We start from the raw sequence: 13,735 nt of genomic DNA, 5'->3' as shown, positions 1-13,735 counted from the left end.
GGAGAAACTTCTTTCAGAAAATGGTGAGAATGTGGAACTCAATATCACATGCAATGGCTGAGGCAAATTATATTGATGCATTAGCTGGACAAGCAGATGAGAGAGAAAGGAACAGAAGTACATATTGATAGGATGAGATGAAGTAAAGTGGGAGGAGGCTTGTGTGTAGCATAAATATTGGCATAGATCTGTTGGGTCAAATGGCCTATTTCTGTGCTGTAAAATTCTATGAGCTAGAGCCTCGACTTTTTTGCATGCTCAATGCCCACTTAACGCCCATTTTACCGCTGAAATGACGTATAACGCCCATATATCGCTCATTTTGGCACAAATCGAAACTGATGGGCATTTTTAGGAAACTTATCGCCGAGCGTTACTTTCCCCATGTGCTTATCGCCGGGAAAAAATATTACCGCTCGCCCACTTTTTTTGGACGGAATCAGCAGAATGGGCAAAATCAACGCCCATAATATCGCCCAACGTTACTTTCCGCACGGAATTAACGCCGAGATTCAATAATATCGCCCGTCCACTTTTTTTTGTCGTAAAGAGCATATTTACCGAAACTAATGGCCAGGAAATCGCCCACCATCAATTTCACCACCTCGCACACACACCGCGCGCCCAAAAAACCACCCAGAAAAAGTGGAACTAACCAGAACTAATCACAGCGTTATGAACGCCATGTTTTACATCAAATGTCACATCCTTTAAAAGACTGCTGTGCTTCAACCTCGGCAGAGTTCAGATGTACTCTGCAGGTCGTTGGAGTTGATGTGAACATCTCTACAAACACCTTGACCATACTGTGACCGATTGGAATTGAATAGATGTCTTCTTCGGGACATTCCTTATTTGTGACCAATTGGTGGAAAACAGAGAGCAACTGCAATGGGGCCTGTCCTTTCTCACCCTCTCTTGGTGACCAATTACATGCAGCATACTCGAGATCGCCAAAAGGTACACTCCACTGCATTATGTGCCCAATGTAAGACGTGACAGACAGATGAGGACGACCAGACGTTACACCCCCCTGCAAGTATAAGGAGAAGCATTCTTACCTCGACTTGCCCGACACCACCTGCCTTCGGAGACTGCGCTTCCACAAAAAGAGGTTATCACTGAGGTATGCCAGCTCATAAGGGCAGATCTGCAGCCTGCCAGCACCATCAGTACTGCACTGTCCGTCGAGGTCAAAGTCACCGCGGCACTGTTGTTCTACACCTGGTAATTATCACATTGCTGTTTGTGGGAGCTTGCTGTGTGCAAATTGGCTGCCTCGTTTCCTACATTACAACAGTGACTTCACCTCTAAAAGTACTTAATTGGCTGTAAATCGCTTTGGGACATCATGAGGTTGTGAAATGCACTATAAAAATGCAAATCTTTTATAATAATTTCACCTATTTTCACCATCTAGCTAATTTTAAATCTATAGTAAAAACATGTTTGAAGTGAACTTCAGTTTATTTTGAATAATGACTAATTTTTTGAATTTCTATTATAAATGTTGCTGAAGATGTGACTGAAGTCAGCAGACTTGGAGTGTACAAGAAGATTACTATGTGGGGAAAAATACATTGACAGAGAAAATATTAAGTCTTTTAGTCCCATATGGGATTATCTATTGACATTTGTGTGTCACAATCTGGTACTCATGATCTTGTGATGTTCATCCTGTCAGATGAAGTGACAGACATCTTTTCAAAAAGAAAAATGCATTGTTCATTTTCTCTCTCAGGTGATGCTGACTTATTCCTTTCAATGTATCCAGCATCTCAGGTACTAAAAATTATACAGGTTTTACCTGCCACGCTATGAGGTCCTTGAGCTTTTCAATCTTCTCATGGTCTTCAGGGTGTTCCTGCATATATTTTTCAGTGAAGAATGCCTAATATGAAAAAGGAACATATTCATGGAGTTTCATTAAAAACAATTAGAAATCTATTTTTAAGTAGTATTTTCATAATGGAGCTTGCATGCCTGCAATGAAGTAATGCTGTGATGATTGGAAATATGCAATGGGGGGGGGGGGGGGGGGGGGAAATCAAGCATAATTAGCTTCTAACTGTAAGCTTTAGTAAGCACAGAAGAAAGAATTTCCAAAGAGCACCAAATACAGAAAAACAAGATAAGATTTAATTTATCCACTCTTGCTAAAATTAACTGAATTTTATGTAGATGGAAAATACAGTACCAGAGAAAAATTATTTATATATAATAGGTGAGGTAAGTTTAAGATTAATCCCATTATTCAATGCATTGAATACTGCAATTTGTAAAGGTTTTAGAACTTTGACATCTGCATTGTGAAACAAAAAAAGAAACAAAAATGTAAATAAACTAACCTTTTCATAATTGGTAAAACCTCCCATTACTGCAGGATCCACAATTCCATTCAGCAACATGGAGAGGGGGTTAATATGCAGGTTTGGATCATTCATGTGCTGTTGAACCATGTTATTGATCTTCTCATTCGTTAACTGCATTGTTTCTATTGCATTCTCCAAAGGACTTATCTCGACCTGCAAAGACAATAACTTTTTCTGCTCGAATTATCTCTAAGTTCTGAAGGAGTTCTGATATTTTGGTAATATGCTCAGAAAGCTATATGTTACGGTATTTTACATGTTATTTAAGCTAGACAATAAATGTGTTCATGCTCAGTTATTTAATCTTCTCCTCTATGATAATTAACAGCAATGCTTGTTCTATAATCTACAAACTGCAAAGAAAATTTGGGACTCAAATAGCTTTAATCCCATGGACTGAAATTTTCTGGTTAGAAAGTAATGAGCTACAACTATTTCTTATTATGTCAGTTCCAGGCAGTTATATTCCTCACAGTGATTTACCTTCAAAGTCATCAAACTAAGATTTGTGCCTAAAGGTACATTCAGGTGAGTTATATAAAATTATCAAATTCAAATTATTTAGTTTGCTTGAAGCAATATTGTTCCTTGGACGTCAAAGTTCTGTCATGTATAATTAAGGTCTTGGATTTCGGTTGAGTTATGATCCAACTCTACAACCATTAAAATACAACCTATATAAAACTGGCTGTCTAATGTCGTCATTATAGCCATCACCATTAATTACCCAAGCACAGAATTTGACACTGATTTTGCGATCAGCAGCGAACCAACGGCATTTGCCGTTCTTTATGCTTACAGCTTCCCACAGACTTTTCGTGGGCTTTTGCATGACAACTTGCGGTCATCGGGAGTCCCAATATAGTGCCGAGCCCTCTACAGGGGATCTGGGACTTGTGTGACCAGGCCAAGCAACAGCGTGTCTCCTCAACCAATGAGATTGACGAATCTTTACTGAGACACGCAGTCTAAAGCAGGAAGTGTAAGTTTGCATAATTAATTCAATGTAAAATCATGTACAGAAAGCAAAATATAGCGAGGAAAACAAAGATAGGATTAAGAGATAAAAAGAGACAGAAGGAAAAAGTCAAAAGATTTTTATTTTTAAAATCTCCAACAGCAATTAAAATGAGACTCCACACTTGTAAATGTTAATTTTCAGTTCCAGAGGGGGTTTTTGGCAGTCATTAACAATGTTCCTTTTAAGCTGTGTGGCTGCACAGCTCTTTAGACCTCCCGCACAGCCGGCTCGCTGGTTTTTCAATGCGAAAAACCGCATATGCATGGTACTTTGAATGAGCCGTGCACCGAAAAAAAATTAACGGGAACATTAATCACCAATGTGCCCTCTACATTTTTGGGGGGGGTGCGGTCCCTTTAATGGACTACATGGCCCATTCAAAATTTTGCGCATGCACGAAATGTCCCATTAAAAAGCCTGTGATCAGCCTGCGTGGAACCTCCAGATAGCTGCATGGCCGTGCAGCTTAATGGGAACATCGTTTATCACGCCGTTAAAAATTCACTCATATTTGAATGGACCAGCCCTAACTTCTTCTGGCGTGTTTGGTGGGTATCTAGTGGGTAAGTGCAGCAACTTCACGCCGTTGCATGTGAATGCTGAATCTCCCGGCGAGATACTGTTAGAAAGAAGCCTGTGGAGGAGCAGGACAACGCGGACAGCAACGTCCTGATTTCTGCATTTAACTGCACATATGTGGACACCGGACATTGCTGTACGATTTACTCCTTAATAACAAATAGCGCTGATAGCCTCACCTTTATTCCTACCGCAAAATCCAAATAATTAGATTTTATTCCCCAACAGCATGTACTATCAATACTAAGCCAACTGGTGGAGTCTGTCAAGAAACACGTGAGCCTTGAGTTTCCTCCGCATTTGCTCCCAGATATATCCACATTCTGAGCACAAATAAACTACGTGGCTTGATAGATTGTGGAATATTGGGTGTAAGTGAGTTATGCACGTCACTACAGTATGTCCAATTTCCATGACCATGAAGTCCATCCATCAAACCCTCCATCCAAACTAGCCTGCACCGTCAAAACTAACTACACCCCTGCCTCCCAAATGCGAATATCTTCTAACTGAGTTCATTTGATGGTATCCATCTCACAACATTGAGGCTAGATTTTGAGGTGCGGGCAGGCAACAGTCATTTTTCTTGTCTTTTAATTGCAATTTTGAGTGTTTTAAAAATGTTTTCTCACTTGAGACCTGTACTATATTTTCTGTTTATTTTAATGTATTTTTATGGCATAAGTGTAAGTCACATTAAAAATTGAAAAAGCTTCCCTGATTGCAGGTTCTTAAACATGCTGTGCCTGATTTTAAGAAGAAACATACTGCTGGGGATTCAGTGTTTTATTGAGTCCCGAATGTTTACACGGATTTCCACTGATTTATGCCCTTTTAAGGTTAGTGCGTATTCGAATGAGATTGGGAGGATATTTGGGCGTTTCTTTTACATCAGCAAAATGGGCACTTATCCAGGTCTAACTTCAGGGTTGCACCCATCAAGGAAACTCAGGTACAACACGTTTATTAATAAAAATAATTAAAGCCTATAAGCATTTTATTTCTGGATGCCCTGTTATACTGTAATTGTGTTCTCTTCCCAGCTAAAGAGTAAATTAGCAGTCAAAACTCAAATAAGCTTCACTGTGAACACTGAAGACCTAATTTAAGTTTTTTTTCTGTGATTAAACTATAGAAATAAATTTTACCCTGTAACATAACACAGAATATACAGCACAGATACAGGACATTCAGCCCAACTAAGTCTGTGCTAGTATTTATACTCCACACAAGACTCCCCCCATTACATCTACCTCATCGCAGCCTTTCGGCATATCTTTCTTTCTATTGCCCTTTCTCTCATGTACTCACCTAATTTCCTTTTGAAAGCATCTAAGCTATTTGCCTCAACCACATCCTGTTGTTGCGAGTTTCACAGACTAACCACTCTCCCAGTAAAGACATTTCTCCTTATTTCGCTATTGGATGTATTAGTAACTAACTTGTCTTTATGGCCCCTAGTTTTAGATTCTCCTACAAGTGGAAACATTCTCTCCACATCTACCCTTTCCAACTCACTCATAATTTTAAAGACCTCTATCAGGTCAACTCTAAGGCCCAAGTTTCCACATGATTTGCGCCTGATTTTTAGGAGCAACTGGTGGAGAACGGACTATCTTAGAAATCGCAATTCTCCACATTTTTTTTTCTGCAGTTCTAGTCAGGTAGAACAGTTCTACTTTGGAACAGAATTTTTTCTTCAAAAGGGGGCGTGTCCGGCCACTGACGCCTGATTTCAAAGTTTCCACAGTGAAAACATACTCCAAACTAACTTAGAATGGAGCAAATGAAGATTTTTGTGGAACTGAAAAAATCTGTTCTACACATTAAAAAATCAGGCGCAGGTTACAAATTAGGCGTCCAGAACGAGGTGGGGGGGAGGGGGGGAAGGGAAGTCATTAAATTCTACAATAAATCCTTATTTATACTTCTACAAATATTATACAAATAAATCCAACCTGAATAAACATTTATAAGCAAAGAAAAGATTAAATAAACCATCTTCCTACCTGTGTGAAAGTGCTTCAGGCAGCCTCACAAGTTCGTTCGTTCCCGACGGCAGGGGGGGGGGGGGAGGAGGAGGAAGCCGTTCCCGACGGCGGGCGGGAGTGCGGGACCGACCGACCACAGCGGGGGGGGGGGAGGAAGCCGTTCCAGACGGCGGGCGGGAAGGAGACAGTGAGGAGGCTGCAGGAAGCCTCAGACGGCATGGGGCCGTCGGGAATGGCTGCTCAACTTCTGAGGCTTCCTGCAGCCTTCTCACTGCTGGAAGAAGCCTCAGTGCTGATGGCAATGTGCTTTTATTAAAAAATGTTCAAAAATTAAACAGCTACAAAGAACTACAAAAATGGCTGAGTGCCAATGTTTCCTTCACACTGCGCGTGTGCGAACGCTCCAACGCGCACGCGCAGGGTTGCCGGCAGGAAAAAAACTAATTTAAATGGTACCCGCCCCCTCCCACTTACAAAATCGGCGCGAGTGGTAGGCTCCGCCCCCTGCACGCCACGCCAGGCAGACATGGAGCTGCAAGGCGCTCGAGAATAGCGCGGTTTTTTTTAGGCGCCGTTTTAGGCCCGAAAAACGGGCGCCCAGCTCGGAGGGGCGCCCGTTTTTTATCGTGTGGAAACTTGGGCCCTATGTCTTCTTTTTTCTAAAGTTAAACATATTAGAATTGACAATGGGGAGCCTTGAGTTTGTCATCAAAATACCTAATTAGATTGTAAAATGCTTGGTTCTTTTTTTTCCCGGATGTTCACATCTGAACATTCCACTTGGTATTGGTTTAAAAATGATTAGGGGCTAGAACCTCCACTTTTTTTGCATGCTTAATGCCCACTTTACCGCTGAAATGATATATAACGCCCATATATCGGCCATTTTGGCACAAAATGGAAATCGGCGGGCATTTTTCAGAAACTTATTGTCGAGCGTTACTTTCCCCATGTGCTTAACACTGGGAAAAAATATTATCGCCCGCCCACGTTTTTCCCGCACGGATTTAATGCCGAGATTCAATATTAATGCCCGCCCACTTTTTTTTTGTCGTAAAGAGCGTATTTACCGAAACTAGCGGCCATGAGATCGTCCAGCGTCAATTTAACCACCTCGCACACATATCGCCCACAATATCGCTCGCCCAAAAAAATGCCCAGAAAAGTGGAACAAACCGGAACTAATCAGAGCGTTATGGATGCCATGTTCTAGATCACATGTCGCGTCCCTTAAAAGGCTGCTGTGCTTCAACCTCGGCGGAGTTCGGATGTACTCTGCAGGTTGTTGGAATTGAGGTGAACAACTGTAAAAACATCTTGACCATGCTAAGACCGATTAGAAGTGAATAGATGTCTTCGTCGGGGCATTCCTTGTTTGTGACCAATCGGTGGCACTCATAGAGCAACTGCAGTGGGGCCTGTCCTTTCTCACCCTCTCTTGGTGACCAATTACATGCAGCAGACTCGACATCACTGAAGGAACGCTCCACTGCATTATGTTCCCAAAGTAAGGCATGACAGACAGATGAGGAGGACCAAACGTTACATCCCCTCGACTTGCCCGACACCACCTGCCTTCGGAGACTGCGCTTCCACAAAGATGTTAGCACAGAGGTATGCCAGCTGATACGGGCAGATCTGCAGCCTGCCAGCACCATCAGTACTGCACTGTTCGTCGAGGTCAAAGTCACCGCGGCACTATCGTTCTACACCTCAGGTTCTTTTCAGGCCACAGCTGGAGACATTTGCGGACTTTCTCAGCATGTCACACACCGCTGCATTAGACAGGTCACTGAAGCCCTGTACGCACGCAGGAGGGACTTGATCAGCTTCCCTATGACCAGGGAGGCACAGAGTGAGAGGGTTCTAGGATTCTCCAGAATTGCAAACTTCCCCAAGGTGCAGGGAGCAATAGACTGTATGCACATCGCGATGCGAGCACCTTTTCAGGATGCAGAGGTTTTCAGGAATCGCAAGGGATTCCACTCCCTGAATGTCCAACTGGTTGTCAACCACTAGCAAATTATACTGACAGTGATTGCTCAATTTCGGGGCAGCATCCATGATGCTCACATCCTGCGTGAGAGCACTGTATCTGACTTGTTTAACAATCAGCCACAAGGTCAATGCTGGATGCTTGGTGACAAAGGATATGGCCTCACCACCTGGCTGATGACCCCCCGTGTGACACCCACACCGAAGCCAAGAGGTGATACAACGAGAGCCACAGAGCAACTCGCAATTTTGTGGAGAAAACCATTGGAATGCTGAAGCAGCGCTTTAGATGCCTGGACCACTCAGGAGGCGAGCTCCAATACCACCCTGAGCAGGTAGCTCAATTCATGGTGATGTGCTCTGTAAGGGATAAATTGTAAGAGTTGCAAATAGGTGGTCAGAATTTTGCTGAAGGTAGTGAACTTTTCAGTATTAGGAGGGTCTGAGAAATTGCCTATGTATGTAACACTTGCAAATGTAGGTATAGCACAAATGTATAACGCATTAAACTGAATCCGTAACCTCTGTAATACTTAAACAGCAAAATCAGCAGTTGTTGATTAGAAGTCTCCAAGGAAGAGATAAGGAAGCCAGATTAGATGTTTATTATACTGTGGCAAAGTGCAAATCATGGAACAACACCATAGAAGATGGGCAATTGCATATACCACTCAGAGACAGTTTGATAAGAGTTGACAAATCAATGTAACTTCGCTGATAGAATTAGACCTATCGAGGATTCTGTAGGAGGATGCTCCTTTCCAAAAGCTGTATAAATTGTACTTGAAACCTGTTGTATTTCGGAGGTTCCACGACTGAACCTTCCCTTGCAGTTGCTCGAAATAAAAGCCGGTTGAACCTGGGATAAAACTGGTAAACCTGAGGTTTTGTTTGTTTACTTCCGTGGCCGTTATACAGTGGAAGACGGGCAGGTGTCGATTAACTCTATCAGTTAGTCCACCTTGAAGGAGAGAAGCCTCCTTTTTACCCCAACATTTGGCATCACAAACAGGATGGAGACCCTCTGACCTGGATGATATGATAGCTGAATGGCAGTGAGTATGTTTTTGGTACCAAATGCAGCTGTAGCATTGACGGGGAAGGAGGTAAAGAATTAGAAGGGGTAATCTGTAGAACAAGTTATAGCGAACCACGAAAGGACAAAAACCAGGGGTGGGATAGGTGTATTGCCTGAAAAAGAAGGAATACAACCTAAGGGGGAGAGGACCCCAGCCATCGTTAGAGGAAAAATAAGGTGTATGTCCTGAAGCGTGACACGGTAATAACACGGAGAAGCCAGTATTGATCGTGCGCAGCGCAAACAAGAAGGAATACAACCTAAAAAGTGGGGTGGGACCCCAGGATCCTAGGAAAACTGGCCAGTGGGATAAAATGCTAGCTGAGAAAAATGGAAAATTAATAAAAGAAAAAAGCTGGAAAAACACATTGAATTTACAAAGGACAGTGTGTTTTTATCAAAGGACAAAAATGCGACCTTGAAAGCTGCAGCTGCTAGAGAGAGAAACAAAGATGTTTAGGAAAATGGACTGGAGGAAGATCACCAAAATAGAAAACCTAATTTGAAGAAAGGAGATTTAAATTGGCTGTGAAAAAGATATTGGTTTAAATATAAAAATTTATGAGTTAGACTCGACACAGAAAGAGAAACAAAGATATTTAACTATGGACTGGAGGAAGGTCATCAAAAAATGATTACGTTCGGATTCAAAAGGGGGAAAAAAATCTAAGTTATGCGAACTCAACAAAGGAAGGAAAAAACTGGGAATTAGAGAATTCTTTAAAAAAGTGGAACCCGTCACGGAAGTTTAGATTTTGTGTCGAGAGAAATAAAACACAAGATTTGCTCAGTGAACGGGACCGTAAAAACAAAATGCTGGAATGTTTATAGCTTGTGTGAAAATTGGATTTCAGTAAACAAAACAGCTATTAAAAATGTGTGGTCTTGTTTAAAATCAATTAAAAAAATCTTTGGCAAGTATTTGAATTGGAAGTTTAGAAAAATTGGAGTTTAATCTAAAATGCTGTCTTTCCTGATGAGAAGGTTTTATTATGACAACTTTACTAATGATTTCTGCTGTTTTAACGATTCCTAATTTCTAAGCAAGTTTTGAAGGCACAAAGACTTGGGAAAGAAATCTTCAGATGATTACGCGAAGTCACCTAATGACGTCAGGCCTTCTCACAAACCAGTAAAGGAGTTAACCCTTTCCATTGACAGCTGTTTTATACTGGACATTATTAATTTGGATTTCTTAATAAAAGAAAGACTCACCTGACAGACAGAGGAAACGGTGGGATAGTCAGAATAAAAATGAAACGAAGAAAGCTTATGTAATAATACTCGCCTGCTACAGAGGACAATAGATACTCAAACAAAACAAATTCAAGAGTTAGAAGCTAAGATAAATAAGCTGGAAGAGATAAGGACAGGACCAGATGGATAGTGCAGTGCATAGCCAAGCACCATCACCTCTGGTAATAGAGCCAATGTATCCCACTGTGGGTAAGTGTAGTCCACAAACCCAACCTGACAGTAAACCAAACTGGGATAACGAGTGTGGAGTAGAGTGGCCCCCGGCACATGATGATGGCTATTTATCAGCGGCACCGATACGCACTATCACCATTCTCACCAATGGACCTCGAGTAGCCCACGTTACCATACAGGAGGTACCCCTCAGCCCACAGGAGAGACAAATTCTATTGAATAAGATACCAACCCCTAAAGCAAAATAGTAGGAATACAGATTTCTGACAAAAGATTGGAGTAGAATACCGTGACTCAAAAGGCAGGCAAAAGGGTAGGGGAGTACGGGGAACAAAAGTGGATTGAATACAAAGACCACTCTGGGGCGGATGACTCCGACAAAAATGATGCAGCATTCTTGAAAATGTTTAAGGGCGGACTAGGAGAGGCACATCAAAAGATAATTAAGTTAGGATTTAAGATAGGAGATGATTACGATGAATCTTTGGAATGGGCAGAACATGTAGAGGAGTTAAAGTTAGAATAAAGGGAGAAAATAGCAAAAATAGCAGCAATAGCAGTAGCAGCAGAAACGAAGGAGGAGGAGACACAGCCCCACGCAGCACCCCTGGCATGTTTTAACTGCAATCAGGAAGGCCACTTCAATAAGGACTGCCCGCAGAAAAAGAGAGGTTACGGAAATTCTAAAGGGAAATGTCACAATTGTGGTAAACTTGGACATTTGGCCAAAGATTTCTGGAGTAAGGGGGGAGGTGCGGGAAGGCGAGGCCCTCAACAGGCAAAGAAGGGAACACCATTAATCAGGGAAGAGCTGCTGGATATGTTCAGACAGGTACCAGCACCAGTGCTACTACTGCCACCGCCACCCCAACCTGAGACAAATGAGGATATTATCACTATGTTCCAATTAGCCAGTACACGCTAAGGGTTGCCGTCCCGCAGTGGAGGTATGGGACAGCAGCTAGTTGTTAGAAGTACAGTTACCTACTCAGTTTTGGTGCTGTCAGAACACAGAAGGCACCATATTGGGCATCGATACCTTAAGGGAGATAGGGGCACTCCAGCGTAACCGGATAATTTGGGGGGCTAGGCACAAAAAACGAATTCCCGGACCCGAACACAAAGCTCACCGACAGTACCCATGAAAACACGAAGCTGAGGCAGCAGTCTGTCAGATAGTGCAGGAATTAGAGGAGCAAGGAGTAGTGAAACAGGTAATAGCCTCCACTAATTCACCTGTGTGGCCAGTAAAGAAACCCGACAAGCCTTACTGACTAACTTCCGATTATACTGCCCTGAATTTTTAATGGCCTGGACCCAGAACATAAGATATTCACCGTGCTGGATATAGCAAATGGATTTTGGGCCATACCCTTAGACAAAGAGTCCCAAGGAAAATTTGCCTTTACCATAAAGGGAAAACAATACACATGGACCAGAGTGCCACAGGGATTCCACAATAGCCCGAGCATATTTCATCGAGTATTGCCAGGGATTTTGGAACCAGTAGACGTAGGAGAAGGAAGTACCCTTTTGCAGTATGTGGATGATATCCTTATTGCCTCAGCACAGAACAACAACACATACTAGCTTTAACTACAGTGCTAGGAGCTATATAGAGTGCAGGATTAAAAATAAATCCGAGGAAGGTGTAGGTGGGAAGGAGCAAGGTAACATCTAGGATACATGACAGATGCCTAAGGACAGAAAGGAAGCAATTCAATCAATGCCCAGGCCAGGAACCGTGGAAGAGGTCAGGCAGGTACTAGGGCTATTCAACGACTGCAGAAAGATCAGGAAATTGTGGTTGTAAGGTTAAAACAAGCTCTCACAAGTGCTCCAGCCCTGGGAGTACCTGACCAGAATAGGCCCTTCCACATCTATACTCACCACAGAAAGGCTAAAAACGGTATCTGACACGCGAAGGGCAAGGTGGGAAGTGTCATGTTTGTAACCTTCACATAACTGTAACCTTTATGTAACAACACTGTATACACCTGAGAAATGTACACCTTGACCACAGGGGGTGAACTTGTGGGAGATACTCCTCACCTGGTCACCCAGGTATATAAAGGGAGGTCCCACGCAGGGTCAGCACTTCTTGGCCCTGGGAATAAAGGTTCAGGTCACATAATGACCTTGTCTGCAGTACATGCCTCGTGTGATTCTATAGTAAGGTGTAAAGACATGACATTTGGCGACAAGAAACGGGAATCAACGACCCACGAGGATGGCCACCGGTAGCACAGAGGAACGGTACTGTGTTGGTGAGGACTGGGACGATTTCGTTCAGAGGCTCCAGCAGAGCTTTCTCACGAAGGACTGGCTGGGAGAGGAAGCGGCTGACAAGCGGAGGGCGCATCTGCTGACCAGCTGTGGATCCAAGACGTATGCGCTGATGAAAGACCTGCTCGCACCAGAGAAGCCGGCGGACACGTCCTTTGAAGAGCTCAGCACACTGATCGGTGAGCACCTCAAACCGGCGAGCAGTATACACATGGCCCAGCACCGGTTCTATACACAGTGGTGTCGGGAGGGATAAAGTATATCGGACTTCGTTGCGGACCTTCGGCGTTTGGCCAGACTCTAAGTTCACAGACGCCTGCAGGGGGGAGATGTTAAGGGATTTCTTAATTGAGGGCATTGGTCATGCTGGGATTTTCAGGAAGCTTATTGAGACCAAGGACTTGACTTTGGAAAGGGCAGCGTTGATAACTCAGACCTTCATGGCAGGGGAAGAGGAGACCAAGATAATTTACGCGCGCAGCCCTGGTTCCAACGTGGCGGTGGACCAGGGAGTTAACACTGTAAACGCGACTCAGAACCCCGCAGGCAGACAAGGGCAATTCTACAACCCCCAGGCAGCAACAGACTCTAGGGTGCACCAGCAACAGAGACAATGGCAGGGGGATCGGCAATTCACGCCATCACAAGGGACAATGCGTCCTGGGATGGGACCATTGACACTCACCAACAGAGTGCTCAGGAGTAATCAAAGAAACAATCAGAGAGGAATGCCTGGTAACAGTTCCTTTGTTCACAACAATCTCAGCTCATGCTGGAGGTGCGGTGGCAGACATGCTGCAAAAACCTGTAGGTTTCAACAACTTATCTGTAGAAACTGTAACTTCAGTGGACATTTGGCCAGAATGTGCAGAAAGCCCGTAGTGAGGCTAGTTTACGAGGCAGAGGAACCAGGCGAGGGGTCTGCAGGGCAGGTTGATGCTTAGGGCAAAGCTATGGACGCTGAAGTCCAGCGGGTTCATGT

General features: G+C 43.4%; 1 protein-coding gene across 2 annotated transcripts in view; it reads right to left on the bottom strand.

Moving 5' to 3' along the window:
- Positions 1 to 13,735, bottom strand: part of dock1 (dedicator of cytokinesis 1) — an 816,280-nt gene that overhangs the window by 62,924 nt on the left and 739,621 nt on the right. For both annotated transcript variants that reach the window (XM_070876753.1, XM_070876754.1), the window contains exons 45-46: positions 2,349 to 2,525; positions 1,808 to 1,891 (exon numbers count right to left, since the gene is read on the bottom strand). In XM_070876753.1, coding sequence (XP_070732854.1) covers positions 1,808 to 1,891; positions 2,349 to 2,525 — 261 coding nt within the window. The remainder of the gene's footprint in view (positions 1 to 1,807; positions 1,892 to 2,348; positions 2,526 to 13,735) is intronic.

Source organism: Pristiophorus japonicus, chromosome 3 (assembly GCF_044704955.1).
Source record: "Pristiophorus japonicus isolate sPriJap1 chromosome 3, sPriJap1.hap1, whole genome shotgun sequence".
NCBI lineage: Eukaryota > Metazoa > Chordata > Chondrichthyes > Pristiophoridae > Pristiophorus > Pristiophorus japonicus.
The sequence above is the reverse complement of the archived record's forward strand: the minus strand, read 5'-3'. Positions and strand labels throughout refer to the sequence as shown.